Genomic DNA, 26,569 nt, shown 5'->3' on the forward strand with positions numbered 1-26,569 from the left:
CCAACAGTATCAACAAGATACAACAAGAATAATCTCACAGGTCATAAAGGCCTAGTCCACACTAGGAGGGTTTTGTACACAAACTGTGTTTTAGGTCACTGAAACGCACCTTTTCACCTTCCAGGGAAAAAAAATTGAAATATCTAAAAATTATAAAATACAGTAAATAAATACCAATCATTCAACTATGTTCTTGAGGCAGTGGTGGTTTAATCTTGTGGCCAAAAATATAACAACAAACACATTTAACACACGCAATAAAACCTTTGGTAAAAAAGAAGCAAAACAGCATGCAGCACAGTAATCGTTTAATCTCGATTTTCATGATCATTAATGAGAAGACAACATTAAAATTAAAACATGATGAATTGGTGATATTGGTGACATTTCAAAATGCTGAACTCAATGACTCCAAACAGCAGCTCACAAACTGATGCTCCCTATACATATAGTCTATGGTAAAAAAATCAAAAACCTCTGCAGTCCGACCAGCTGATGACTCCAGGTCCGGTCTGTCATCCTGTCGAGTCGAATCATTCACTCATTTTTCTGTTGAAGCCTCCAGTTAAAGTTCACTACAGCTCCTAAACCTGAGAAGAGCTTCAGTCAGAAACATCAAGGGAAATGTCTGAGGCTTAAGAAGACTGGGACAACATTTATTTATGTATCTCACAGGTATTTACTCGCTGACTGAACCAAAGATGTCAGGGCAAAGAGTCTGAACAAGATGCAAAGGTGAAAAAATAAATGATTTTTATAATTAAGAACTAGTTTTTTGCTATTGGAGCTTGTTTTGCCTCCTCTGACCCCCTCCCCATCTCAACTCAATTCAATTAAATAAACTTTATTGTCATCGATGTGTGTGTGTGTGTGTGTGTGTGTGTGTGTGTGTGTGTGTGTGTGTACAGGTCCCACTGGCTGTTTCCAGGTTTCTCTCTCTGTTTCTCTATCTCTCTCTCCCCCTCCATGCTGCTCCCTCTTTTGCTTTCCCTCCCTGCCTCTCTTTCTTTTTCTCTCTCTCTCTCTCCCATGCCTTGCTCTCTCCCTCTCTCTCTCCCTCTTTCTCTCCCTCTTTCTCTTTCCCTCCATGCTGCTCTCTCTTTCTCTTTCCCTCCCTGTCTCTCTCTTTCTTTCTTTCTCTCTCGCCCTCAATGCATTGCTCTCTCCCACTTTCTCTTTCCCTCCCTGTCTCTCTCTCCCCTTCTCTTTCTCCCTGCCTTTCTCTTTCTCTCTCTCTCTCTACCCCTCCATGCCCTGCTCTCTCCCTCTTTCTCTCTCTCTCTACCCCTCCCTGCCTCTCTCTCTTTATCTCTCTCTCTCTCTCTCATAATAAATCAGATCTGATTGATCTGGTTCAGTTGGAGCCTGGAGATATATTTGAGCTCTGGTCTTTGTGGATATTTGGTCACAGTGTGGACAGTCAGTCATTCAGACAGTCAGTCCATTAGCCTGTTAGTCATTTGCAGGTTAACAATCGATACACCATCATTTAATAATGTTTTTATATTTTGTGTTCTGTTTTAGTAACCAGAAGACCACAGAACTCTCAGGACTGTTGAAAACGCTGCTGAAATTGTTTCTGTTTCAGTTTCTGTGTTCGAGCAGAAACAAAGGTTTTAGAAAAAAAAACAACAGGTTCACCCTGTGGTCGAGATGTTTCAGTCAGAGCCAACATGGAAGCAGGGAAGCTGTTATTGGAGTGATTACTGTGTCCAGTGTCTTTATGGAGAAGGAAAACATATCCTTAAAGCTGTAATCACTGTACATGTTCCAGTTTGATGGTCTAATGGTCAGTGTGAGCTGAGCAATCTGGAGCAATCTGCAAGGAGCAAAAATCTGAAAGTCTTTTGGTGAATTGATGATCACAAACAAACACATCTCTTTGTGATGTTATAAACAGGTTGAGCTCTACTCGAGCATTATTCCACAGATTAAGACAAAGATTAGCTTCTCAAAATACTTTTTACTGCAGTTTTAGTTTGTTTATGCAGAATGTCACCAAGTCACCTTTACACAGCAGCCTCTACAATCTGTGTGTGAATGTGTAGGTGTGACCTGTGGTGTAAAAACATTTGAGAAGAGTAGAAAATCATTATACAAGCTCAGGTCCATTTACCATTCACCAAAAGTATTCTGAAAGGAGCTCACAGTGGGTTTAAAGATTTTGACCATCCTTTGGCCAACAGGTGGACTCTGACATTTGGTTCTAAATCTTACCAAAGTGTGTTCTCTAGCAAAAATGTCTTCTTCATGTATCTGTAATGAACTGTATTAAGTTGTGTTTGTGTTGTAGTATTTGGTCCACTGTCTTTGCAGTGTCATTTGAATGTTAAAAAAAAGTGTGCCCAACATGTGTGTCCAACATGATTTTCTCATTGGATTAAAGGTTAAAAGTCTGTTTTAACAAATTAAATCACTGCTCCCCTTGTTTGCTAACACATTCAGTCATATGATTTGTTCTTGGAACAGACAGAAATAGTCCCACTGTGGGCATGGTTTAAAATAAGCAACAGAAACTGCAGCATGAGTTTTATTTGCAGAGACAAGTGGCTCCACATGTAGCCTGAAAGATCAAAAATATACTCTGGAGATGTTTCCCAGGGCTCTGAGCGCTCATTGATGCACGCTGCAGCAGATTTTGAATTTGAGCCAAAAGAATGGAGAAAGAAAAGTAGACACTTGATGAGAACAGGGACGCAGAATAGACTTCAGGGGTCCAAACAGCAGCAGATAGACGATGGAAAGATGTCAGAGAAAACTTACTTTATATCTTTAAATTTGTGTATTAGCTCAGCAGCTCTGCAGCTTTCTAGCTAACACAGTGATGTCAGCGGAAATATTCATCATACTTTTATTATTTTTGAAATAAATAATTTATTATCGATTGTGTCATTGAACTACTTTATGAAGTTTTTGTCTCTTGTTGTCGTTCCATAATACAGTATGTACGATTCATTGTCAATCATGTTAATTTGTACAGGCATGACTTGAACATCCTTAATAACTCATAAACAAAATAAATAATGAAAGTAAAGAATGATAAGGTATACTGCTTGAAGACGTGGAAGGCTCTTAAAGGGAAAGTTACTACAATGTGTGGGTTGTTATTACAGTGTGTTGTTACTGCAGTGGGTTGTTACTACAGTGTGTTGTTACTCCAGTGTGTTGTTACTACAGTGTGTTGTCACTACAGCAGGTTGTTACTACAGTGTGTTGTTACTCCAGTGTGTTGCTACTACAGCAGGTTGTTATTACAGTGGGTTGTTACTACAGTGTGTTGTTACTCCAGTGTGTTGTTACTACAGTGTGTTGTCACTACAGCAGGTTGTTACTACAGTGTGTTGTCACTACAGCAGGTTGTTACTACAGCCGGTTGTTACTACAGCAGGTTGTTACAGCAGGTTGTTACTGCAGTGTGTTGTTACTACAGTGTGTTGTTACTACAGCAGGTTGTTACTACAGCAGGTTGTTACAGCAGGTTGTTACTGCAGTGTGTTGTTACTACAGTGTGTTGTTACTACAGCAGGTTGTTACTACAGCCGGTTGTTACTACAGTGTGTTGTTACTACAGTGTGTTGTTACTGCAGTGTGTTGTTACTGCAGTGTGTTGTTACTACAGTGTGTTGTTACTACGGCAGGTTGTTACTACAGCAGGTTGTTACAGCAGGTTGTTACTACAGTGTGTTGTTACTACAGCAGGTTGTTACTTCAGTGTGTTGTTACTACAGCAGGTTGTTACTACAGCCGGTTGTTACTACAGCAGGTTGTTACTACAGTGTGTTGTTACTACAGCAGGTTGTTACTACAGTGTGTTGTCACTACAGCAGGTTGTTACTACAGTGTGTTGTTACTACAGCAGGTTGTTACAGCAGGTTGTTACTACAGTGTGTTGTCACTACAGCAGGTTGTTACTACAGCAGGTTGTTACAGCAGGTTGTTACTGCAGTGTGTTGTTACTACAGCAGGTTGTTACTACAGCCGGTTGTTACAGCAGGTTGTTACTGCAGTGTGTTGTTACTGCAGTGTGTTGTTACTACAGTGTGTTGTTACTACAGCCGGTTGTTACTACAGCAGGTTGTTACAGCAGGTTGTTACTGCAGTGTGTTGTTACTACAGCAGGTTGTTACTACAGCCGGTTGTTACTACAGCAGGTTGTTACTACAGTGTGTTGTCACTACAGCAGGTTGTTACTACAGTGTGTTGTTACTACAGCAGGTTGTTACTACAGCCGGTTGTTACTACAGCAGGTTGTTACAGCAGGTTGTTACTGCAGTGTGTTGTTACTACAGTGTGTTGTTACTACAGCAGGTTGTTACTACAGCAGGTTGTTACAGCAGGTTGTTACTGCAGTGTGTTGTTACTACAGTGTGTTGTTACTACAGCCGGTTGTTACTACAGTGTGTTGTTACTACAGTGTGTTGTTACTGCAGTGTGTTGTTACTGCAGTGTGTTGTTACTACAGTGTGTTGTTACTACAGCAGGTTGTTACTACAGCAGGTTGTTACAGCAGGTTGTTACTGCAGTGTGTTGTTACTACAGCAGGTTGTTACAGCAGGTTGTTACTGCAGTGTGTTGTTACTACAGCAGGTTGTTACAGCTAGTTGCTGGTTACATGAGTGACTGCTGTTTTTATGTGCTTCCCTTCAAGAACACAGAATCAAAAATCTGCATGAGTGCGCTCTCAGAGAGCTGTGCAGTTGTGGCTGCAGGTTTTCTCAGTTCAGTTGAGTGGATGTGATATTTGTTGGATGTTGAGCTCAACAGCTTTATGCTAATCGCTTTAAAGTGTCACAGCCACAGATATTCTCCTGACCTCTGTGATGAGAAGAAAAGTTGTGCTTGTGATCAGAAGTCCCAGAGACACAGACTCTTTAAATTTAGAGGCAGTCATTTAAATATAACTTCTGTATCATCAGTCTCAACTTCCCTTGTTTTTTAAGATGCATTAGATTGTTAAATATAAGAACATTATTTAGTTATGTTTATAATCTGGAAATACAATAATCCATACAATTATATCATACATTTGAATAAAGTAAGTGCTAAAGACATGGGTGCAAGACAGACATTTCAGTTTTTTGTCTTATATGTCCGTTACAATCAAATTAAATTCTGTGTAGAAAGCTCAAATGAATTTATTTCCATCTTTCTTTTGCTGCCTCCAGAGAAACATCAAATAAATCTAACGAGAAGAAATACCACCAGAGAAGAGTGAAGAGCAGAGGAGGAGAATTACAGGTCTGCTTGAGCTGCTGCTGCTGTTCACGGTGCTGTTTGACCAAGTTCATGCCTGGTGGCTCTGAGTGTGTGTGTGTGTGTGTGTGTGTGTGTGTGTGTGTGTGTGTGTGTGTGTGTGTGTGTGTGTGTGTGTGTGTGTGTGTGTGTGTTTGTGTGTGTGTGTGTGTTGACAAACACTAACAGCTCAGCAGCTGGAAAGAGACGGGAAAGCCATGGGAAGTATTATTTCTGCTTGTTAAACAAACACAAACACAGACACAAACATGCACACATAAACATGACTGTGGTGTCTGCAGGTCTTGTTGCAGATCTCTGTAAGACGTTTTCAGCTGTCTATTTCGTGAGAGTTTGACAAAACCACAACATTATCATATTTTATGTTGATTCATCACGAGGAGAGACAGACCTCCAGCCAACAGAATCATTAATGGACGTATGTGACACAAAGTACACACAATCCAAAAGCACGACTCCACAGGGGCAGAGTAATATCAGGCAGGTTTATTTACAGTCTGGTTTGGTACACAGAAAGTCCAAATCTACCAGGGAAACAGATCCAGAGGAGCAGGAAAAGGCATGGTCAAGAAAACAGGCAGAAATCAAACACGGGTAAAGTCACTAACATGAGGGAGGGAACACGGACGATTAAATACACAGAGAATCAGAAGATAACAAGATGCAGGTTGGTTCAATCAGGGCAGGGCCGACACACGGTGGCAAACACGAGGAGCAGGATCTAGAAGACAAAGACAAGGGTGAGTAACAAAATAAAACAGGACATGACAAAATACTGAAAACATGAACTAACAAAACACAGCTCGTGTGCCACCCCACTCTCTTTTCCTGTTTCTAAAAAGTTTCACTCACGGTTCTGTTGGATCATAATCCATGCATTTCAGAAGAGACCTGACAGGTCTCTCTCCACCTGCAGAGCATGTGTCTGCAGGGTAGAGAGCAGGAACAGATTGTCCTCTCCTTCAGTGTTTTTCAACCTTTTTTTGAGGCACGGCACACTTTTAGATTAAGAAAAATTCCACGGCACACCACAACCCAAAAGTGTTACAAAATGACACATTAAAGCCTAATACACAGTTTAGTTTTTAAATGTGTTCATTCTCCCTCAGTGTGAAACCTTGGCCTGTTTCGACGTACACAGAGCTAATTTCCTGAAGAAAAGCATCCTCATTCAACAGCTCTCAGTCACCACTCATACTAGGCATCTCATCTGGGTTAGAATTTTGACCAAGACCCAGGTCAGAGTCTGCACTTTCCTTTTCAAATATTTATCCATAGCTGTCCCACTTCTCGTCAACGTCACATTCATCATGCAGACTAAACATGCATCACTAATTCTGTTGTCTTAATAAGTTAATTGATGGACTCCCTACTGCCACCCACTGACATGGAGGAGTTTTACTCTCCTAGCCACTACATTGCTGGCGCTGAACAATTACGTGCAGCGACTAAATAATATCATTTTGGACCTATTAAAGAGGACATATTATCCCCCTCCTCCACCTTTTCAAACTGTATAAACCAGCTCTCTCAGAACGCTCCGTTTTGGTGTGTGTGTCTCTTTAAATGCAATGAGCAGCCCCTGAGTTTTCCCAGTAGACATCACTCCTTCACTAGTGAGAATAAAAATGGCGGACCTGTGCAAAAGTTTTTTCTCTAGGCTTGAGGTGGAGTCTATGGGTGGAGATACCAGGGGAGGGGAGGAGTTTTTTTTTAACAGAGTCCCACTGTGACATCACAAGGAGAGCACATTTGAAACGGAGCGTTTTTCTCTGTGTTGTAAGACTCATGCAGATCACAAACAAAGGACTGGATGGGTTTATTTCACATTTTGTGGGTCTGTAGACACTCAGGTTACCCAGATATATGTTCAGAAACACTGTCAAAGTGGATTTTTCAGAATATGACCCCTTTAAGTGAAATTAGATAATTTCATGCACACCTGACGATCTCTCATGGCACAGAGCCGTGGCACAGTGGTTGAAAATCACTGCTCTAGTTCATCGATCTTAGGCGTACTCCACACGTAGGCGGGTATTTTTGAAAACTGAGGTTTTTCTGTTCTGTTTTCTGCGTTTTGGCCACATACCCAAACTACGTTTTAGGTCACTGAAAACGCACTCTTTGTAAAACTCCTTCCAGGGTGAAGATGTTCAGAAACTCCCTTTAAGGTGTTTCTGTGTAGACGAGGAAAACAAGAGTTTTGGGCTTGTAACGGCACGCTATGCTCTGGTTTCTCCTCCGTCTGATGTCATCGTGCGACGCTGTCACTTTCATTTACATGAGATTAGTGCGATGGCAGACGTAACCAAACTAGTGCTCCCACTATGTTGATGGGCAGAGGCGCCTGAATGGACAACTTTGTATTAGAAATCTCTGCAGAGGAAATGGCGAGAACATTTTAGGCATGTCACGGATATTATTTTTGACTTGGCATGCTCATGACAGCTGGAACAGTGCGTTCTGCGTTTTCATGTGGACTAAAATGTTTTTGAGAACTGGACGGGATTATTTATTTAAACGCAGGAGGAAAACCGTTTACAGTTTTAAAAAATAGCCCTCTTCTTGTCGACTAGGCCTTAGATGGCGATCTAAACACTGCATTGATAACCATCATCTTAAAACTGGCCGCACTCCGCCTCAGTTGTACGTTTACTTTACCACTTTGTTCAGGATGATATTTGTTTCCCATCTCTGGAGCTCTATGAGTGACAGCTGGTCTCAGTCATGATGAGCGGATGAACAGCTCCATCTGTGAACTTAGTGCCAGTTGAAAGTCTAGACCCAGAATGTGAGACAGACTACATTTCTTCAGGGTTTTTCAAGGAAGAAAATAAAACCTCGAAGCAATTCAACAGCTTTTTCAGAAGAACAGTTTGCCTCCTGTGACAAGGTGCATATTACTTCTGATATTCTCACATTCATCTGAAGAGAAGCCAAAGTGTTCTGACATCACATTTGAACCTCAGACACATTTTGTTTAGCAAACTATTTGATTTCAGTTCCCAGCCCCAACCCTGTCTTTTGTCTGCTGTCGCGTTGGTTCTCCTCTGACTGCTGGGTCCTGATGTTTAGAAAGATTATCTCTCTGAAGATCTATCAACACACATCTTGTTTAAACTTCCCTCCGTTAGAGAAGCACTTCCTCCTTGCCCTAATGCCAAAAGCTCTCCATGCTGAGCATCCTCAGCTTCATCACAATCAGGATCAGAATTGGGGTTTTGTACATTTACACATAAAAGGAATTTGACTTGGTGTATTGGTGCTAAACAATTAACAAGGAAATAAAGCAGAACTAGCAACAACTTAAATAATACAGTATAAGAAGATATTACATATATAAAATAGAATTTAAAAATGTAAAATATTAAATATTAAATATTAAATATTAAATATTAAAAATAAAAACACAAAATGTACCAAAAGGTGGGAGGAACTGTGCAGTGGACTATGAGAAAAAAATCATCCTACACATTCTTCTTCATTCATTTCATTGGTTTATTTGTTTACTAACTCCCTAATTCACTCTTCACTGGTAAACATGTCATACAATTAAAAAGGTTTCATTTATCAACATAGTTAGTCTGTCTTTACAACAGCAATCGTCTCAGAGATATAAAAAAACCTGGATTGTCCACAATTTCTCTCCACAACAGCAAAACTGGAGCAGTGCCTTTTGGCCTTTAAACTGCTCTCAAATAACTTAGGTCACCAGTCCACTTCCATTACGCCCTCTGCTAACAGCCTGGGTTTAGTTTTGACAGTGCTTTTTTGTAAGGTTTATTTCGGGGCTTGTTATGTCTTTATTTAGAGAGAGGACAGTGGAGAGAGTCAAAAAAATTGAGAAGAGAAAGAGAGTAGGGAATGACGTGGGAAAGGAGATACAGGTCAGATTCAAAACCAAGCTGCACGCCTGGAGGACTCGACCCCCCCCCCCATTGACAGTGCTTTTACATTTCAAGAAGCAGATGAAGCTACAGAGTCCGCTACACAACGCTATAATGAGAATATTTACCTTTCTATCAATGCTACATGTACTTGAAGGGAATCACAATCTGAACTAAAGAGTGGAGAAGAACATACTGGAGAACAGGAAACATAATGCAGCAGTGTAATTAATTGGCAACCACTACTATCAGTGTGTGAATGTGTAGGTGTGACATGCGGTGTAAAAAGTGCTTTGTGTAGTCATAAGACTAGAAAAGCGCTTTACAAGCTCAAGTCTATACCATTTACTTGCTGAAACTCTGGGGGAAGTCTGAGTGAATCATTCGGCTGTTTCACATAAACTCCTCCAGCAAATATCAGTTTATCTGGGGTTTTCTGCAAGTGTGAAAGCCCTTCATGTAAGCATTTGAATCTGCTCGTCCTGCAGGTGGTCTTTTCCAACTATTCTGTTTTTGTTGTTGTTTGTTTTTTGCTCATTTAAAATTGGTTTTCATGTATTTTTTCTTTTCTTTTTTATACATTGTTCAGTCCTCTGGTCAGCTGCTGCCGTTTTTAAATGAGCTTTATGATGCGATTTTTTTGATCCAGCAGATGTCGCCCTTGAACACCAGCATGAAACCAAAACAACTTGCGCTGCATTGTTGTGTTAGCATGCTAATGCTAGTGATCTTTATTATGCTCGTATCTTCACACTGCATGTAAATTTACCTGAAATGAGCGTGATCTAGAAACACAGTTAAGCAGTGAGTACAGTATGTTATTCTTCTTTTCTCTAGTCCCTCAATTAAACAACTTTTATACATGAGGGGAGGAGTCAGCCGGCCGTCCTGGCGATGTAAACAAACTGAAGATAGGACTCTGAAAACATCACAGACAGTGGGACTCGGGTGTTACACCCATTATAGACAGTCATGACTCACAGAGTTAGTTTCAGAGGATATACTTGATTTATATTATATTTAAGTGTGAAAAATCACATAGAAAATTTTTAACTGAGCTTTATGAATAAACTAGAGTCGACTTCACAGTCACAATAATGTGATTGATTATTATCAATATGTTATTAGTTAAATTTCCTTCCAAATGACTGCCTTCTTAACAAGTGTGAATATTAATGAGGGGATTAAAAAAGCATGCTTCATTATCTGATATCATCAGAACAGATCTATGTCCTGGAGGACTTTATGTGTTTCAGTTACGTGACTCTCTGGGACAAAAAGTAATCCTCAACATAGACTTCTATCAGCAGAAAGAAACAACGCTGACAACGTCTCATCCCCCCTCTTACTGTTGCATGAACTGAATGGAAATAATGAGCTCTCTTCCCCAGAACAGAGGAGCGGGGCTGACTGGAGCACAGATACTTTTTGACTTGGTCAGAGACCTTTTTACCCTTCATCAGCGAGAAGAGCTGTAATGATGATGATGATGATGATGACTCGCTGACCTTCATACTCAGGCAGCAGAGACAGGGAGCTTTTGACCCCAAACAGAGAAAATTACAAAAGTTTTACTGTCAGCATAGCTCTCCTCTAGGTAATTGAAGGTAGGTTAAGATTAGTAGAAGAAGTCGGGATTTCTGCTCTTTTGTGATTTTGGTGTGAAGTGCAGGCTGAATGAATTTAGCCCAATAAATCAGCAGATGGAGGGGCAGGGCCAGGACACCTGTCACTCATTTATAACACAAGTCAATGGTAGAGAATGCTACAACACAATAAATGCATTTAAAGATGTTGTATGTTTTCTTTCTTTTGGGTTCGGTTGTCAAAATGTCCAACAGTCTGTTTAAATAAAAAAAGTTCTAATTTTTATTGATTTATAAAGGGAAGACTTTCTTTAGCCCTGCTAGCTCTTTTATACCAGCTGTCTTTGTGTTGGCAGATAGCAGGTATCTGTCTGTGCTCACAATAACTGATTTTTCATACATCCATTTAATCCTGTAGTTCTCCAGGTGGAATGAATTACCAGCCTCCGTTAGATCTGCAGTCCCATTCCACCTTTCAGAGACCGCTACAGACCAAGCTCTCTATGAACACCTACCACCTTAATGATAGTAATGAGACTGATAATGATGATTTTGATGACGATGTATTTAAATCAATGTTTTACCTCTGGTCACTTAAAGCTGTTCTTTTGCACTTCCTGACGTTTCCTCCTCTCTAGATCCTTACTTGTGTTGTACTTACTCTCTGATGTAGAAAAGCCTCTGATGAATGAAATGTAGGATTTTATTTATAACTCCATCGCAGCCCTGCATTTAAAGCTTTAGTATGTTCACATGTGAGTCAGACATGCAGCCTCATTACGCAGTGTTTACAGATATGTCCTCAGAAAGAGGTTAATGTGTTTTCACAGACACACACACACACACACACACACACACACACACACACACACACACACACACACACACACACACACACACACACACACACACACACACACTGCTGTGGGCTCTATGACTCACTGAAGCCTGTGTAGTTAAAAGCTACATTAGCTGAACTGTATTTATTAAAATTAGGGCAGAAAGCCCCGTGTTCCCGTTGCCAGAGATCACATGACCTTCAGAAGAAACAACGTGCTCATGTTCTGCTCACCCTGTAACACCCTGCTCACTGTATATCTTACTTTATAACTCATCGCACATGTACCTTCTTCTCTAGGTTCAAATGAACATTTGAATCTAGAATCAGAATTGACAGAGCTGTCAGAACTGAGGGTCTGACTAACACCTGAAAGAATCAGTGTTTACATTGCACAAGGTCCTACTCAGTGTGAACACTGTTCACTACTAAAGTGACTGGGTGTTATATATATATGCACTGAAGCAGTCACAGCATAGTGTGCAGCCTGTGCTCTCCTTCCCGGCAAGCTGTACACTAAAACCAGCGCTGGTTGCCTGAAGCCAAAGTCAGCTGTCTCTGATTCATTAAGCTGCCTGACCTTTTCTAGACTTCGACAACTGTATTCGCCAAAGCTTATGTCACAGTGTATATTAAGTACTTCCAAACATTGTATTATTTAACTTTCACCAAAGAGCATATGAGATAACAGAGTTTAACACAGATTAGATGTGCTAGCATCATTTCAGCAAAGATTATATGGATGATTATATTTTTAACACAAATCTAGTCTTGCTGTTTAACCATCACAAATTATATTTACTGTATATCAACCGCACATAATGCTGTTAACTGTGAATCTTGTTAGCGTAACATTAGTAATAGCTAATAGCTCAGCTGAAGCGTTAGCACTAGTTAGCTAATCAGCCAAGGAAATGTATCAAAGACTAACATGAAGTTTACTAAACTTTCCAAATAAACTGACATAAGGATCTGTTTTCCTGTGGACTCTGAGGGATCTTTGACTTTTTTTGTAAGTTGTGTGTGTGTTTTGAGGTGGGGAAGTGCAGGATGTTAATCCTGTGGCTCCACCAGTGATCTGGTATTTAGGCCTTACTGTTCTATGGGAGGAGGTGAAGATGTAAATGGTAAATGAACTTGAGCTTATAAAGCCCTTTTCTAATCTTCTGACTACTCAAAGCACTTTTATACTGCAGGTCACACCTACACATTCACACACTGATGGTAGTGATCACTATGTAGTATCATCCATCAGAAGTAACTAATGCCATTCATACACCACCACTGAAGCAGATGTGATGTGATGTGTTGTTCATCTTTCTTTACGATCAAAAGTTCAGAGGGGCAGTTTAATTCCTGCGGCTGGCGTGTTACTGTCGCCAACCTGTGGCGTTCAGATGAACTTCAGGACACTGTGTGTAAATAACTTCTCTTTCTCTCTACAGTCACTTCCCTGTCAGCAACGTTTTTATATTCAACACCTAGTTAAAGAACTGTAAAGTCTCTCATTGTTGTCATTAGCGGTGAGATACTAACAAGTTGTAAATGAAAAACAGACTGGCTCATACTGAATCCTTGTTGCTATGGTTACTTACTTAAAACACAGGCTGATAAGCATTCATTTTGAACAGTAAACAGGAGGTTACAACAGAGCTACTTCAAAGAGGTTCCGTGTCAGGAAGTACACTCCCTGCAGCCAATCAGATTCCAGCTTTCACGCAGACCATGCATTGAAGTAAAACATCTTGAGTGTATCAGAGCAGAGAGGTCAGAGGTCAGAGTGTCAGTAAATGCCAGTGAAGTAGCGTGCCTGCCGCTCACTAACACAGTGAGTCCAACATGATCACAGTTCATGCATGAACAGAAAGTGATTTTCTAACTGCATCTTTCAACCAACGTTAACAAGGGGAATTCTTAAATATCAATTTGTATGTTAGTCAGAGATCATGTAATACTTGAAGTTTTTGTATGATGAATATACGCCTGAAATAAAAAAGCATTCATAAGGTTTTTTGATGTTTAAATGCCACCAAGCTTCATTACTTTAAATGTCACATTTCTCTCGCTGTCACATGAAATTAATCACATTATGTTGCACAGACATTAAGTTTGAGCAGAAGAGGACAAAACATTCCCCCTCGGTCTCAATCAAAAAGGTTAGAAACTTTTAACTATTTATTTGTACAAGATTGTTCCCAGCATCATCTAATTCTCCCATTTCTCCCACAGTTCATGAATCCACCGTCAGCAGATGAATCAACATAAATACCCAAACACACCACATGAAACACAAAACATGCTGAGTTACGTTTCACCGCTCTGATCATTTTGATTTTCTTTTCCTACTAATTCATCCTTTTTTAAAATTTTAGAAATCTCTACATTAAATCACAACAAGCAGGTTTCCTCTATGTCTGGAAGAAAGCTGGAGCATCTCCCAAGTTAGCAAAACACTGAACTCTTCATGACTGTTTAAATGTTAGAGATACCCGCTGACATGATGGCATCAGATTTAAAAATACTTTTTTACCTACTGCAATTGCACTTTATAACGACTTCCCTTTAAGTAAGGACAGAAGACATTTCAACTTTTAAACTTCAGCCTGAGTTGCATATATCATATATCAAACTGTATTGTGGGCTCATGTTTTTTTGTATGGGTGGGATATGTATGTATATATGTGTTGTGTTGTGTGTTTGTATGTATGCTGGCTGCTGGAACACCTAAATGTCCCTGCTGGGATGAATAAAGTATATCTTATCATATCTTTTCTCTTTTATGACACAAAACCCAGAAGTTAAAGTCAACTCCCGGGACATGAGAGTTAGTAAATGACTGAAGCTCGTCAATAAATGGTTGTATCAAGAGGTGAAGCTTCCACCAGACATCTGACTGAACATAATTAAAACATAATGTTAGCTTCTTTGAGAACCTGGAGGAAGGCTTCTTACCTTTGCTGGGGTTATGTCCTGTAAACTCAGTGCCATCCTGCAGGGCTGCAGCTTGTGTCCGCCCATTAGATCCTTGCCTCAATCCAGCAGAGGAAGTCTGGCTCTGGGCTGGTAAGACTCTCTGGACCAAGTTCCCCTCACTGCCTGCCCTCATCAGCCTCTCTCCGATACGGAGCATGCATGAGCGATTCCCCTGCAGCTCCTTTCTCACGCAGGTGCCTGTAGACCCGGCTGATCCGGGTCGCCCCAGACGAGGAGAGGACTTGGACATCTTCCCTGCTGGGCTTAGCAGAGCGCTGGTTAGATACTCCAGGGTTAGTCCAGATCCCTGTTTAATAATTTAGCTGTGCTTGCATCTTCTTAGCGTGTCTCTTTTTCCCCCTGCTGCTCTCCTTCTTCATCCCTGTCGTCCGTGAACCAGTTGATTTTCCCCCTGTGTTAGCAGCAGTGATCACTGCTCATGGAGCGTGAAGCTGCTTCATTCTTCCTTCGTCTTTCAGCTGCTGTCTTCCTGTGAGCTGTGTTCTCCCTCTGAGCCTGAACTCCTCTGGGAGAGCTCTTTCTCCCTGCACACACTCCTCTTTCTCTCTGACATCTCCTGCTCCTTCTCCTCTCCCTCTCTTCTTCTCGCTGTGACACACATCTTCTCCTTTTTGTGTCCTTCTGTTGCTCTTGTCTCAGCTGTGTTTTGCTGTTCACATGATGTCCCTGCTGCTGTCAGTTTAGCTAATCCGTGTTGATGTCTCAACCCTCACATTTAACTAAGACTGTCATCTTCATTCCCTTCATGTTTTTCTGCCCCTTTTAAGAATCTTCTCTCAAAGTTCAGCTGGTCTTTAATCATCAGCGTCCAGCGCCAGGGATTATTTAATCTGGATGTTGAATTACTCTGTAACAAAATTGAAAGAGTTGACATGGAGGCATCCAAATCCACGACTACAGATCTCTAGTTGTTCACACTTCGATTCTAGATTTTGCCTTCTCTGGAGAAACAAATTTGTCACATTGTGCAAAGGAATAAGAATTGATGTGTGTGTGTGTGTGTGCGCGCGCGCGTGCGTGTGCGTGTGCGTGTGCGTGTGTATATAGGAGGGTTGCGAATTCTCTGAGGAAGGTGGAGAACGGAACCCCTCAAGGAAGCGTCATTAGTCCTCTCCTTTTCAACGTTCCAGTGAAGAATATATTCAAAGAATCTGGTGTTTCCCTGTTTGCAGAGGATGGAAACATCTGAAAACGAGGGAGGAAGCTCAACAATATAACTACAACCAAACTCAGGCAGCTTTTGGAGAAAATGGTTGAGTGGGATTTAAATTATTGATTGACAAGACTACATGTTAAATGGACTTAAGCTTGTCTAGTTCTTTTCTGGTCTTCTGATTACTCAAAGCTCTTTTACCTTCACACCACCCATTCACACGCTGATGGTAGAGCTTTCTATGTAGCGTGACTGAGTAGTCTCCTAACCGGAAGGTTGGGGTTCGATCCCCACTCTTGCAGCTACATGTCCTATGTGTCCTTGGGCAAGACACTTAACCCCAATTTGCTGCCGCTGCTACGTCAGCTGTGTATGAATGGATGAGTGTAGTGGAAAAATACTATCTGTCTGTTGACTTCGTTTGACCTTAAAAGATTAAGATGTTCGTGCGTCATTTAACAATTAGAAACGGTTTCTCTGTATGGCCTTGGTCTGTATCTCCAACAGGAACACTCCTCAGGATCTGGGTTCAGCATGACCCTAAATCAGTGCCCTCCTGACAAAGGAGTTTCTGTTGGTGTTCCTCCATACCAGGTACTTTACAGAAAGAAGCTTGCATAGATAAATCACCAGGCAAACTAGCAGAAGGCGTAGTCACTAAGGCAAGCTGAAACCAATGACGATGTATCACTCGTGTATACAAAATACCTACGCCCTGTGAAAGTATAAATATGCTCTGCAACCAGGACTGCCCCGGGACTCTTTGATGCACTTGTGACTGATGTTACTTTTGCAGCTGATTACCCCTTTTGCAAAAGAACTTTACAATATACAATAAAATACACAAAGACAAAAGACTTTGACTTGAGATCTTTCATTACCAACAGATAAATCCACAACATGAGTTAATACTGATGGACTCTTTACTCAGCAGCCTCTACCATCAGTGTTTGAATGTGTATGAATGGATGAGTTAATGCTACAATTCTACAATCTACAATTCACTTAGCAGACGCTTTTATCCAAAGCGACGTACATCAGAGAGTAAGTACAACACAAGCAAGGATCTAGAAAAATGGGAACAATGTCAGTAAGAGCAAACGATCAGCTTTGAGTCCGATTGGACACACAGGTGCTGACATTCATTGCACAGAGGCAAAGCACAACATTGACGGCAGTTCTTGAGAGCTCTAATCAGTATAGAAACCATCTTATAAGTCATCGTTATCAAACTAAAACAATCGTCACAACCATCATCATCATCAATAATATCGAGACCATCATCACTAAGTTAGTAGGTGGAGAGCTGGGTCTTTAGCTTTTTCTTAAAGGTGCAGAGGGACTCTGCAGATCGAATGGAGTTTGGAAGTTTGTTCCACCACCGGGGGGCAACAGAGGAGAAGAGTCTAGTCAGAGACTTAGGACCCTGTTGTGAAGGTTGGATCAGACGCCTTTCATTGGCAGGGCGTAATGGGTGGGAGGGAGTGTAGACCTGGATGAGAGAGTTAAAGTAAGGAGGAGCCGTTTTAGTCGCTGTTTTGTAAGCGAGCAAGAGAGTTTTAAATTTAATGTGAGCAGTAACTGGGAGCCAGTGTAAGGAGATGAACAGCGGAGTGACATGTGCTCTTTTAGGAAGGTTGAAGACCAGTCGTGCTGCTGCATTTTTTATCATTTGCCGAGGTTTGATAGTGCATGTAGGAAGACCTGCCAGTAGAGAGTTGCAATAGTCGATGCGTGATATCACAAGAGCCTGTACTAGGAGCTGTGTAGCATGTTCTGACAGGTAAGGTCTGATCTTCCTGATGTTGTACAGGGCAAATCGACATGACCGGGCAATCGAGGCTACTTGAACCTTAAAAGTTAGCTGGTCATCAATCATGACACCCAGGTTCCGGGCAGACTTTGTGGGCATGAGTTTGGTTGTTCCAAGCTGGATATTGATCTGTGGTTGCATAGAGGGACTGGCTGGGATGACAAGGAGCTCAGTTTTTGAAAGGTTGAGTTGAAGGTGCCGTTCATTCATCCATTCAGAGATATCAGCAAGGCATGATGAGATTCTTAAAGAAACTGTGACATCGTCTGGTGGGAATGAGAGGAAGAGCTGGGTATCGTCAGCATAGCAGTGGTATGAGAAGCCATGAGAGTGGATTATTGAACCAAGTGAGTTTGTGTATATGGAGAAGAGAAGGGGACCAATCACTGACCCTTGAGGTACCCCTGTGGATAAGTTGTGCGCTTTGGACACTTCTCCCTTCCACGACACTCTAAAGGATCGCCCAGAGAGGTAGGACACGAACCAGCAGAGGGCAGATCCTGAGATGCCAAGTTCAGAGAGTGTGGATAGGAGGATTTGATGGCTGACTGTGCCAAAGGCAGCAGACAGGTCTAGCAGTAATAGAACTGAGGACTGACCCGCAGCTCTGGCAGCTCATAGCGATTCTGTTACTGACAGTAGTGCAGTTTCAGTAGAGTGGCCCGGCTTAAAGCCTGATTGATTTGGGTCAAACAGATCATTTCTGGACAGGAACTCAGAGACTTGCTTAAAGACTGTGCGCTCAAGTATTTTTGACAGAAAGGGCAGAAGAGAAACCGGTCTGTAGTTTTCAACCTGGGCTGGGTTTAGTGTGGGTTTTTTGAGCAGAGGGGTGACCTGAGCTTGCTTGAATGTGGTGGGGAACACACCCGTTGACAGAGAGGAGTTGATGATATGCTTAAGTGCAGCATTAAGCGGAGAGGAAATGGTCTGCAGGAGGCTTGATGGTATTGGGTCCAGAGGACAGGTGGTGGGCCGAGAGTCTAGCACAAGCTTAGAGACTTCATCCTCATTCAGAGAGGAGAATGAGTCGAATGAGGCACTTTTGGTTGGTGCCTTTGGGCTGAGTTGGTCAGGCTCAGAAAACTGGTTACTGATGATTGCAACCTTTTCAGTAAAATACGAGGCAAACATGTCTGGTGTGAACAGATCGGAGGGTGGAGGAGGAGGTGGTTGAAGCAGTGAGTTAAAAGCAGAAAACATTTTTCTTGTATCTGTGGCATTGCATATCTTGTTCTGATAATATGTTGTCTTGGCCATTTTCAGGCTGGAGGAGAATGAGACAAGTCTTTGCTTATAGTCATTGAGGTCAGCGGACTGATGGTCTCTTTACTCAGCAGTCTCTACCATCAATGTGTGAATGTGTATGAATGGATGAGTTCATACTGATGGACTCTTTACTCAGCAGCCTCTACCGTCAGTGTGTGAATGTGTGTGACTGGAGTGACTTCAGCCATCTGTTCCTGCAGGAGGCTCCAGAGGCTCATCGGCAGCAGCCGCCATGCTGGAAATGCTGTCTCTGCTCAACTTTGAATCAACCTAACGACAGGCTGAGAGCTGGAGCTGAGGCGGGTTTTAAGCCTCCTGACAAACCTTTATATCACGCCCACCTGTCAATCATATCAGCTACATGCCTAACTATGAATAACAGGTATTGTTTTCAAAATCAGCACAGAGCTGTTTTGAAATTCCCCTTCCCCACCTTGTACAGTGTGTGCCCATGATGACAGTAACTAATCTGTAAACATGTTAATTTATGCTGTAAAAACAAGCTTTTTTTGAATGTGACTTCTTGTGCTTCTGCAGCCAGCCTCTAGTGAAGAAGAAGATTTACTTTATTGATCCCCGTGAGAGGAAATTTCAGTTTTTACACTCTGTACTCATGCAACACACACATAGGCTGAAGTTTGTGTACATACATGCACACAAACAGGATCATATGGACATGCACTAATAGAGAGATGTCAAAGTGATGATGTCAGAGTGATGGAGCTGCCCACAGTGGGTGCTGAGCTGAGCTGATGGTGGGGAGGAGGTTTGGTGCCTTGCTCAAGGGCACCTTGGCAGTGCTCAGAAGGTGATCTGGCACCTCTCCAGCTACCAGACCAACTTCCAAACTTGGTCTGCACCAGGACTTGAACTGGTGACCCTCTGGTTCCCAACCGAAGTCCCTACAGACTGAGCTACTGCCGCCCAAAATAGTGGACACTTGAGAAACTGCAGGATGTTGCACTTACTCATTGGCTTCATTTTTCAAGACCGGAGGTTTTAAAGTTGGAGAAGTGAAACAATTCTATGTTATATTTTCTGAACTGAATACACAAACCTTATTCAAAGAAAAAATGGCTCCCTGGAAAAAATGTTTGGAGCTAAAAAGCTACCTGGAAAGTAACATAACATAACATAACTGTGTTCCAGGGACAAAATGTATCTCTGAGGACAGTTTGTGTATAGAGTTATGAACATATACCACTCTGTACATTTCTCCAACTTTCATATTTCTCTACCAAAACTCCATAGTGCACCTTTAATTTAGCAAAGATTTCCACCTCCTGGGCAATTCTTCTATAACATTTTTTTACTCCGGGGCCAAACAGCCACACTAATATCCAATATTACATGTAGAATTACAGCTGGTAATGCGACAGTCATCACAACTTTATGTTATTAATTATTGTTCAGTTTTGTCCATTGTTTATTTCAATGTTTTGATTTCATTTTTATTTTGTCTTGTTTTGTCTTGTGTGTTGCTTGTTTGCTTTTTGTGTATTTTTGTTGCATTTATATCCAAGTTTAGTCTTTTAAGTATTTCCTGTTTTTATTTTGTAATTGTTTCCCCTGTGTATCATATCATGTATTACTTCCTCCCTTCATGTGTTTCCCACATTTGTTTTTAATGGGTGCATCGGAATTGCAAAGTGCCTACACCATATGACAGTAGACAGACCCTTCTCTCTGTGCTGTATCCTGTTAGGACGTACTGTTCAGTAGGTCAATATTTGTTCTTACTTCGTCTGATTCATTCAGGGTGGAAGTGGGGCCATTAGCCCGCCTGATGTTATTTACACTCTGACTCAGATGTGATCTGCACGATGGCTCAGTAAATAATACAAAACTTCACATTGCATGGAAACAATTTAACAACTTAACATTTGAAGACTCATCTATCCTTGTTTTGATATTTTTTATCCTCGTTTGTTTTGATTTGGAGGCGCAAGTGAAGAGACATTTTACATTTAATTTCGCACAGCATTGTGGGAGTTAAAACACAACTCGAAAGTTTCCTGAAAGGATGCATCCAAACCATACTGCACAAAACCTGGAAGTTAGTATCCATGCTGAAATGTTTGAACATTTAAAGTGATGTAATTTGAATGACCACAAGGATTGGCCAATCAGGAAGGACCCTAGTGTCTGGTGTCCTGTGTTTGATTGGCCCCTTTGGCTACTTTTTGGTAGTACTTCCTGATTTGGCCAGAATGCAGTGTGAAATGTGCGAACAAATACGAGATCGGCAGTACCTCAAAACTGTATCAGGAAAAATCTACAGTATGCATCGGACCAGTCACAATGCAAAGCACCAGGTCAGAGGTCAGAGATCGAAATAACAGATAGAACGGCCATCGTAACAAGGGATCACAATCAGACCGAACCACACAAAGTTACCGCCACTAATCTTTGTTGATTCTCTGAATCATGAAAACTAACTAACTAGTAAGACTCATAAAGCCATCTCTAGTGGACCTTTCTGCTCTTAACTTGTAAAAACCTTTTATCCTATATAGCTCTTTCTAGGTTACTAGTGGACATTTAGGCTCACTAGTAAACTAGAAGACACACAATTTATCTTTGTAGTTAACTAGTAGATATTTTTCACCTCACTAGTTAACATTTAGGAATTTTTGCTGTCTACTAGTTTACTAATAAATATTTTAACATTTTACCAGTAAACTAGTGCGGACAAAGACGTACAGGAAATCGAGCTTTGATACCAGGGACATCTAATTCAGAAGTACAACACAAGCAAGGATCTAGAAAAAAGGGAACAATGTCAGTAAGAGCAAACGATCAGCTTTGAGTCTGATTGGACACACAGGTGCTGACAGGAAGTGACCAGAGACAAAGCACAACATTGAGGGCAGTTCTTGAGAGCTCTAATCAGTATAGAAACCATCTTATAAGTCATCGTTATCAAACAAAAACCATCGTCATTACCATCATCATCATCAATAATATGGAGACCATCATCATTAAGTTAGTAGGTATTCATGAAAGAGCTGGCTCTTTCTATGTTAATATATAATGTAATCAGCTTTCCATAGGAGTTTGCCGTCAGCTGGGCTGTTGTACTTCCTCATTGAAAGACTGAAAACCAGTTTAGCCTGGTGTACTGCAGTGTAACCACCAACAGTCATACTGCATACTTCTATTAACCACAATACCCAGAATGCAGTATACTGTGTTTGATATAAAGCTATACAGTAGGTGGTTTTGAAAACAGTCTCTGTTCCTAGAATATGTCCACCTCCCTGTGTTCACATCTCATCTTTTGTACATTTCCCTTCTTTGCTCGAGTGTTTTAGATGGTTCTTTTGTTAGACAATCATTTACCTGAACTTTGAAATAAGTAAGCTGTTGTTTTTTGCCTTTTTGTTATAAATGCGTTTTCTGTATGTGGGTACTCCCCCCCCCCCACTTTTTTTAACACATTTTGACACTTTAAAATCAGAAGATTATCAAGCGTTCTCTCTGTTATCAACAAAGTCATGCACCAATCATAACAAAGCAGGAGAGCAAACATGTTCTTTGAATGACTCACAGACAGTTTACAGGAATGAGGAGGCGTGGTACTGAAACACTTCCTTGTTCAAAAGTGCGAAACTGAAACTGCTGTGAGTCTCTGAGGATTCACGAACCAGGACCTTCAGGCTGTTCTTTTCATCGTTTTCAGGTATGATCAGGGATGGGTACCGAATAGGTATACGAGATTGTTCCGGTACCGGGAGTACCGTTAAGCTCATGGAGAAAAACAAATACATGCTCTTGTATACGTTAGTTCATCTTATTTAATTCGGGGCTTTCCATGAGTGCTGCTGTCGGCAAAACAGCCGACGAGTCACTCAGTTACAGCCTGCTTCTTTTTATCTTGTTAAATGTTATTAAATAGTTTACATTAACGAGCTGCGGCTCGCAAATTCCTTTACATTATGACACACTCCTCCGTTGTGTCCGCATCTGTAGTGATGGGAAGTTCGGCTCTTTTCAGAGAGCCGGCTCTTTTGGGTCAGCTCCCAAAGAAGAGCTGGCTCTTTCGACTCCCAAACGGCTCTTAATTTAGTGATCTTTTGTAGCCTCAACTTTGCAAAAATGAATGGTTTGTGTGTTGAAAACCCTTTTGCGTGCATTTATTCTGTTAGAAAAAACATTCTTACTCTTGTTTAATATTTTAATCAAACTTTTTAATTGCACAAATAAAAAAATACAAATATAAAATAAATACAAAAAACTGCAAACAAATCCACAGAACAGAACCAGAACTCTTTAATCAAACATTATGAATGTCCTCAGTGCAGGTTGGCTTTGCGAAAAATTAGATGCCTCAGCTTGGATGGGCTGATGCGATTCCTTCTTTCTGTAAGTATCTGCCCTGTTTTTGAGAAGATTCTCTTGGAAGGAAAAGATGTTGCCACAATACACAGTCTCCCCTCCATCACCTTCACCAGGTGTGGGAAGACTGAGGCCTTGGCCTGCCACCAGCTCAGTGGGTCTTCTTCTCGTTAGATGAGGGGCTCCTCAAGATAGGATCTCACCTCCATTACAGCATCAGCTGTAGGATTTCTCCTAGCATTTTTCAGTCCATAGCTGAACAAAGAGCTACAACCAATTCCTTTACTTTCTGCACGGTTACTGGCCATGCTGGCCAATCAAAACAAAGTTCTGCCATGAGCAGAGCTGGGGCTAACCCACTGTGAGAGCTAAGCAGTGAAAGGAAAAAACTGGGAGCCGGTTCTCACTCGATGAGAGTTGGCTCTTCTGATTCACTACAAAGCATCGGCTCTCAGAGCCGCATCTTTTGAGCATGACACATCACTAGTGCGTGTCGACCCCTCCACTCTGTGCATTATTTTCTACTTTGTTGGGCCAGAATCTTAAAACTCCAGGAGAGATGTCCTCGCTTCTCCAGGGTCTGAATAAGCTGAAACAAATGTAAGATGTCTTTATATAATGATGTTTAATATGATTCAATGTGTGTGTAGTAATTTCACTTTCACTTTTGTTCTCTAGTGTGTCGTCATGTCGGCTACCGGCTGTGTTCTGTTTGAGGAGCAGTTTCTGTGCTGCATCTGTTTGGATGTTTTCAATGATCCAGTCACCATCCCTTGTGGACACAACTTCTGCAAAATGTGCATCACGCAGAACTGGACTGTTAACAATGCACAGTACCGTTGTCCTATGTGTAAAAAAGAATTTAAAACCAGACCTGAGCTGTCCGTCAACACGTTCATATCTGAGATGGCTGCTGAGTTCAAACAGTCTGCTGGGAAGAAAAACCAAAGAGAATTAGTGATAAAAGCTGCCAGACCTGGAGAAGTCTCCTGTGACATCTGCACTGGAACCAAACTGAAGGCCATGAAGTCGTGTTTGACATGTTTAGCCTCCTACTGTGGGATCCACATAGACTCTCATATGGCCACTGATTCCCTTAAGAGACATCTGCTGACCGATCCTGTGGGGAACATGGAGGCCAGGATGTGTCCAAAGCACAAAAAGACACTGGAGCTGTTCTGTACGACTGATCAGATCTGTGTGTGCGCTCACTGCACATGTTCAGAACATGTGGGTCACAAAATGTCGTCTCTGAAAGACGAGTTTGAAGCAAAGAAGGCCAAGCTGGAGCAGGTAGACGCTGACATTCAGCAGATGATGCAAGAGAGAAAACAAAAGATCGGTCAAATGAAACTTTTAAAAACACACAGTAAGAACGACGCAGAGCGCGAGATAGCCGACGGCGTCCGCATCTTCACGCTCCTGATGCAGACCACGGAGAAAAGCCTGAATGATCTCATCGAGACGATTGAAGAGAGGCAGAAGACGATGGAGCGAGAGACGGACGGTTTCATCCAGAAACTGGAACAAGAAATCTCTGTGCTGATGAAAAGAACTGCTGAGACCAGGAAGCTCACGAGCTCTCAGGACCATCTTCTCCTCCTGCAGACCTACAGATCCATGACCTCTGACCCCAGCACCAAGAACTCCACTGAAATCAGCGTCTGCCCCCCGGACTACCAGGGCACTGTGGTGAAAGCTGTGGCTGAGCTGGAGGAGATTTTAAGCAGAGAGAAGCAGCAGCTGCTCCATGAGGCCAGCCTGAAGAGGGCTCAGCAGTACCCGGTCGATGTGGTCCTTGACCCTCATTCAGCCAATCTGTGGCTCGTCCTGTCTGATGATAACAAACAGGTGAGGTATGATGAGGTGAGGAGGGAGCTGCCAGACAACCCACACAGATTCTCTCATTATGCCAACGTTGTAGCACAGCAGAGTTTCTCTTCAGGACGGTTTTACTACGAGGTCCTGGTGACCAGGAAGACAAACTGGACTCTGGGACTGGTCAAAGAGTCGGCCAACAGGAAAGGAATTATCCCATTAAGCCCAGGGCACGGATACTGGTCTATGGGCTTAAGGAATGGAAACCAGTACCTGATTCTCTCCAGCCCTGTCGTCAGCCTCAGTCTGGACTCCCAGCCCCAGAGGGTGGGAGTGTTTGTGAGCTACGAGGAGGGGCTGGTCTCCTTTTATGACGTGGATTCTGCGGTTTGTCTCTACTCCTTCACGGGCTGCAGCTTCACAGAGACACTCCGTCCTTTCTTCAGTCCTGGTCTTTCTTACGGAGGAGCAAACTCCGCCCCCCTGATCATTTTACCTCTCAGAATAACTGATTCAAGTGTTTCATTTAGTTTATAAAAATATTTTATTTTTTCTTTTAGTCGAGGAAATCAAATGTTGTTGCATTGTGTGTATATATGAGGTCTTTTTGAATTTCCACCCCACCCATCTATCTATTGCTGGGGGGGTGGTCATACCCAAAAACTGTAAATATTACTGGACGAAACATGAGTGACCATCTGTTCCTGCAGGGGGCGCTGTTACTGCATGCTGACTCAGTCTAACTTTGAGTCGACCTAACGACAGGCTGAGAGCTGGAGCTGAGGTGGGTTTTAAGCCTCCTGACAAACCGTTACACCGCGCCCACCTGTCAATCAGGTCAGCTACACGCCTAACTATGAATAACACTGTTAATATGTATTTTCATGAATTCATTCATCTTGATCCTTTTGTGGATATATCTTTGAATTGTGTAAACCATCTCAGAGTAATTCTTCTTTTAGGTTTGTGAAGCTGTAATACATATGTGTAAGAGACCTCATAGCACCAAAGTTATATTTGGATTGAAGTGTCTGTTGTGAGCTGAAAAAGGAAATGTGACTCTGAGAGTGAAGAAATGTATATGTCTGATATTTAAGAGTCAGTGTGATGTCTTCTTTCTAGCCTTTTAGAGATGAAACCAGGAATTTGTGGGCTGTACCTTCTAGTAGAATATAATCAACACTGTGAAGATGAAGATTTTGCCAATATTTGTCAATGATTGTGAGAGCTTGGTCAGCGTGGGTCAGCGATGGTCAGCACTTTGTCAGCCATGTGTTGTGTTTCTATGTTGTCTGACCACGGCCCGTTAATGTAAACATTTGTTACATAAGCTGCGAACCTTCATCTTTGTTCAGAGGTTGGATAGATTTGATGATTACTTTGTCACTTTCTCATAGTTACACAGCTCCTCCATTTAAATTCTATTTTATATATTGTAATATCTTCTTATACTGTATTATTTAAGTTGTTGCTAGTTCTGCTTTATTTCCTTGTTAATTGTTTAGCACCAATACACCAAGTCAAATTCCTTGTATGTGTAAATGTACTTGGCAATAAACCCCGATTCTGATTCTGATTCTGATTCTGATTCTGATTCTGATTCTGATTCTGATCCTTGTG

At 41.7% G+C, this 26,569-nt stretch overlaps 2 protein-coding genes across 2 annotated transcripts in view; one reads left to right on the forward strand and one right to left on the reverse strand.

Moving 5' to 3' along the window:
• LOC109997341 (sickle tail protein homolog) overlaps window positions 1-15,152 on the reverse strand; it is a 63,410-nt gene extending 48,258 nt beyond the window's left edge. Inside the window, exon 1 of the mRNA XM_065954404.1 lies at window positions 14,517-15,152. Within this exon, the coding sequence (XP_065810476.1) occupies window positions 14,517-14,787 (271 nt within the window). The 5' untranslated portion in view covers window positions 14,788-15,152. The remainder of the gene's footprint in view (window positions 1-14,516) is intronic.
• A 7,222-nt stretch (window positions 15,153-22,374) lies between these two features.
• LOC109997339 (E3 ubiquitin-protein ligase TRIM39) lies at window positions 22,375-26,525 on the forward strand. Its single transcript, XM_020651775.3, has 2 exons — window positions 22,375-22,475; window positions 23,810-26,525. The coding sequence occupies exon 2, from the start codon at window positions 23,819-23,821 to the stop codon at window positions 25,484-25,486; it is 1,668 nt and encodes a 555-aa protein (XP_020507431.1). The 5' UTR covers window positions 22,375-22,475; window positions 23,810-23,818; the 3' UTR covers window positions 25,487-26,525.
• Window positions 26,526-26,569: the final 44 nt, after the last annotated feature.

This window comes from Labrus bergylta, chromosome 4, assembly GCF_963930695.1.
Source record: "Labrus bergylta chromosome 4, fLabBer1.1, whole genome shotgun sequence".
Classification (NCBI taxonomy): domain Eukaryota; kingdom Metazoa; phylum Chordata; class Actinopteri; order Labriformes; family Labridae; genus Labrus; species Labrus bergylta.

Coding starts and splice junctions, on each gene's coding strand:
- LOC109997339 (XM_020651775.3), top strand. CDS start 23,819: ATGTCGGCTACCGGCTGTGTTCTGTTTGAGGAGCAGTTTCTGTGCTGC.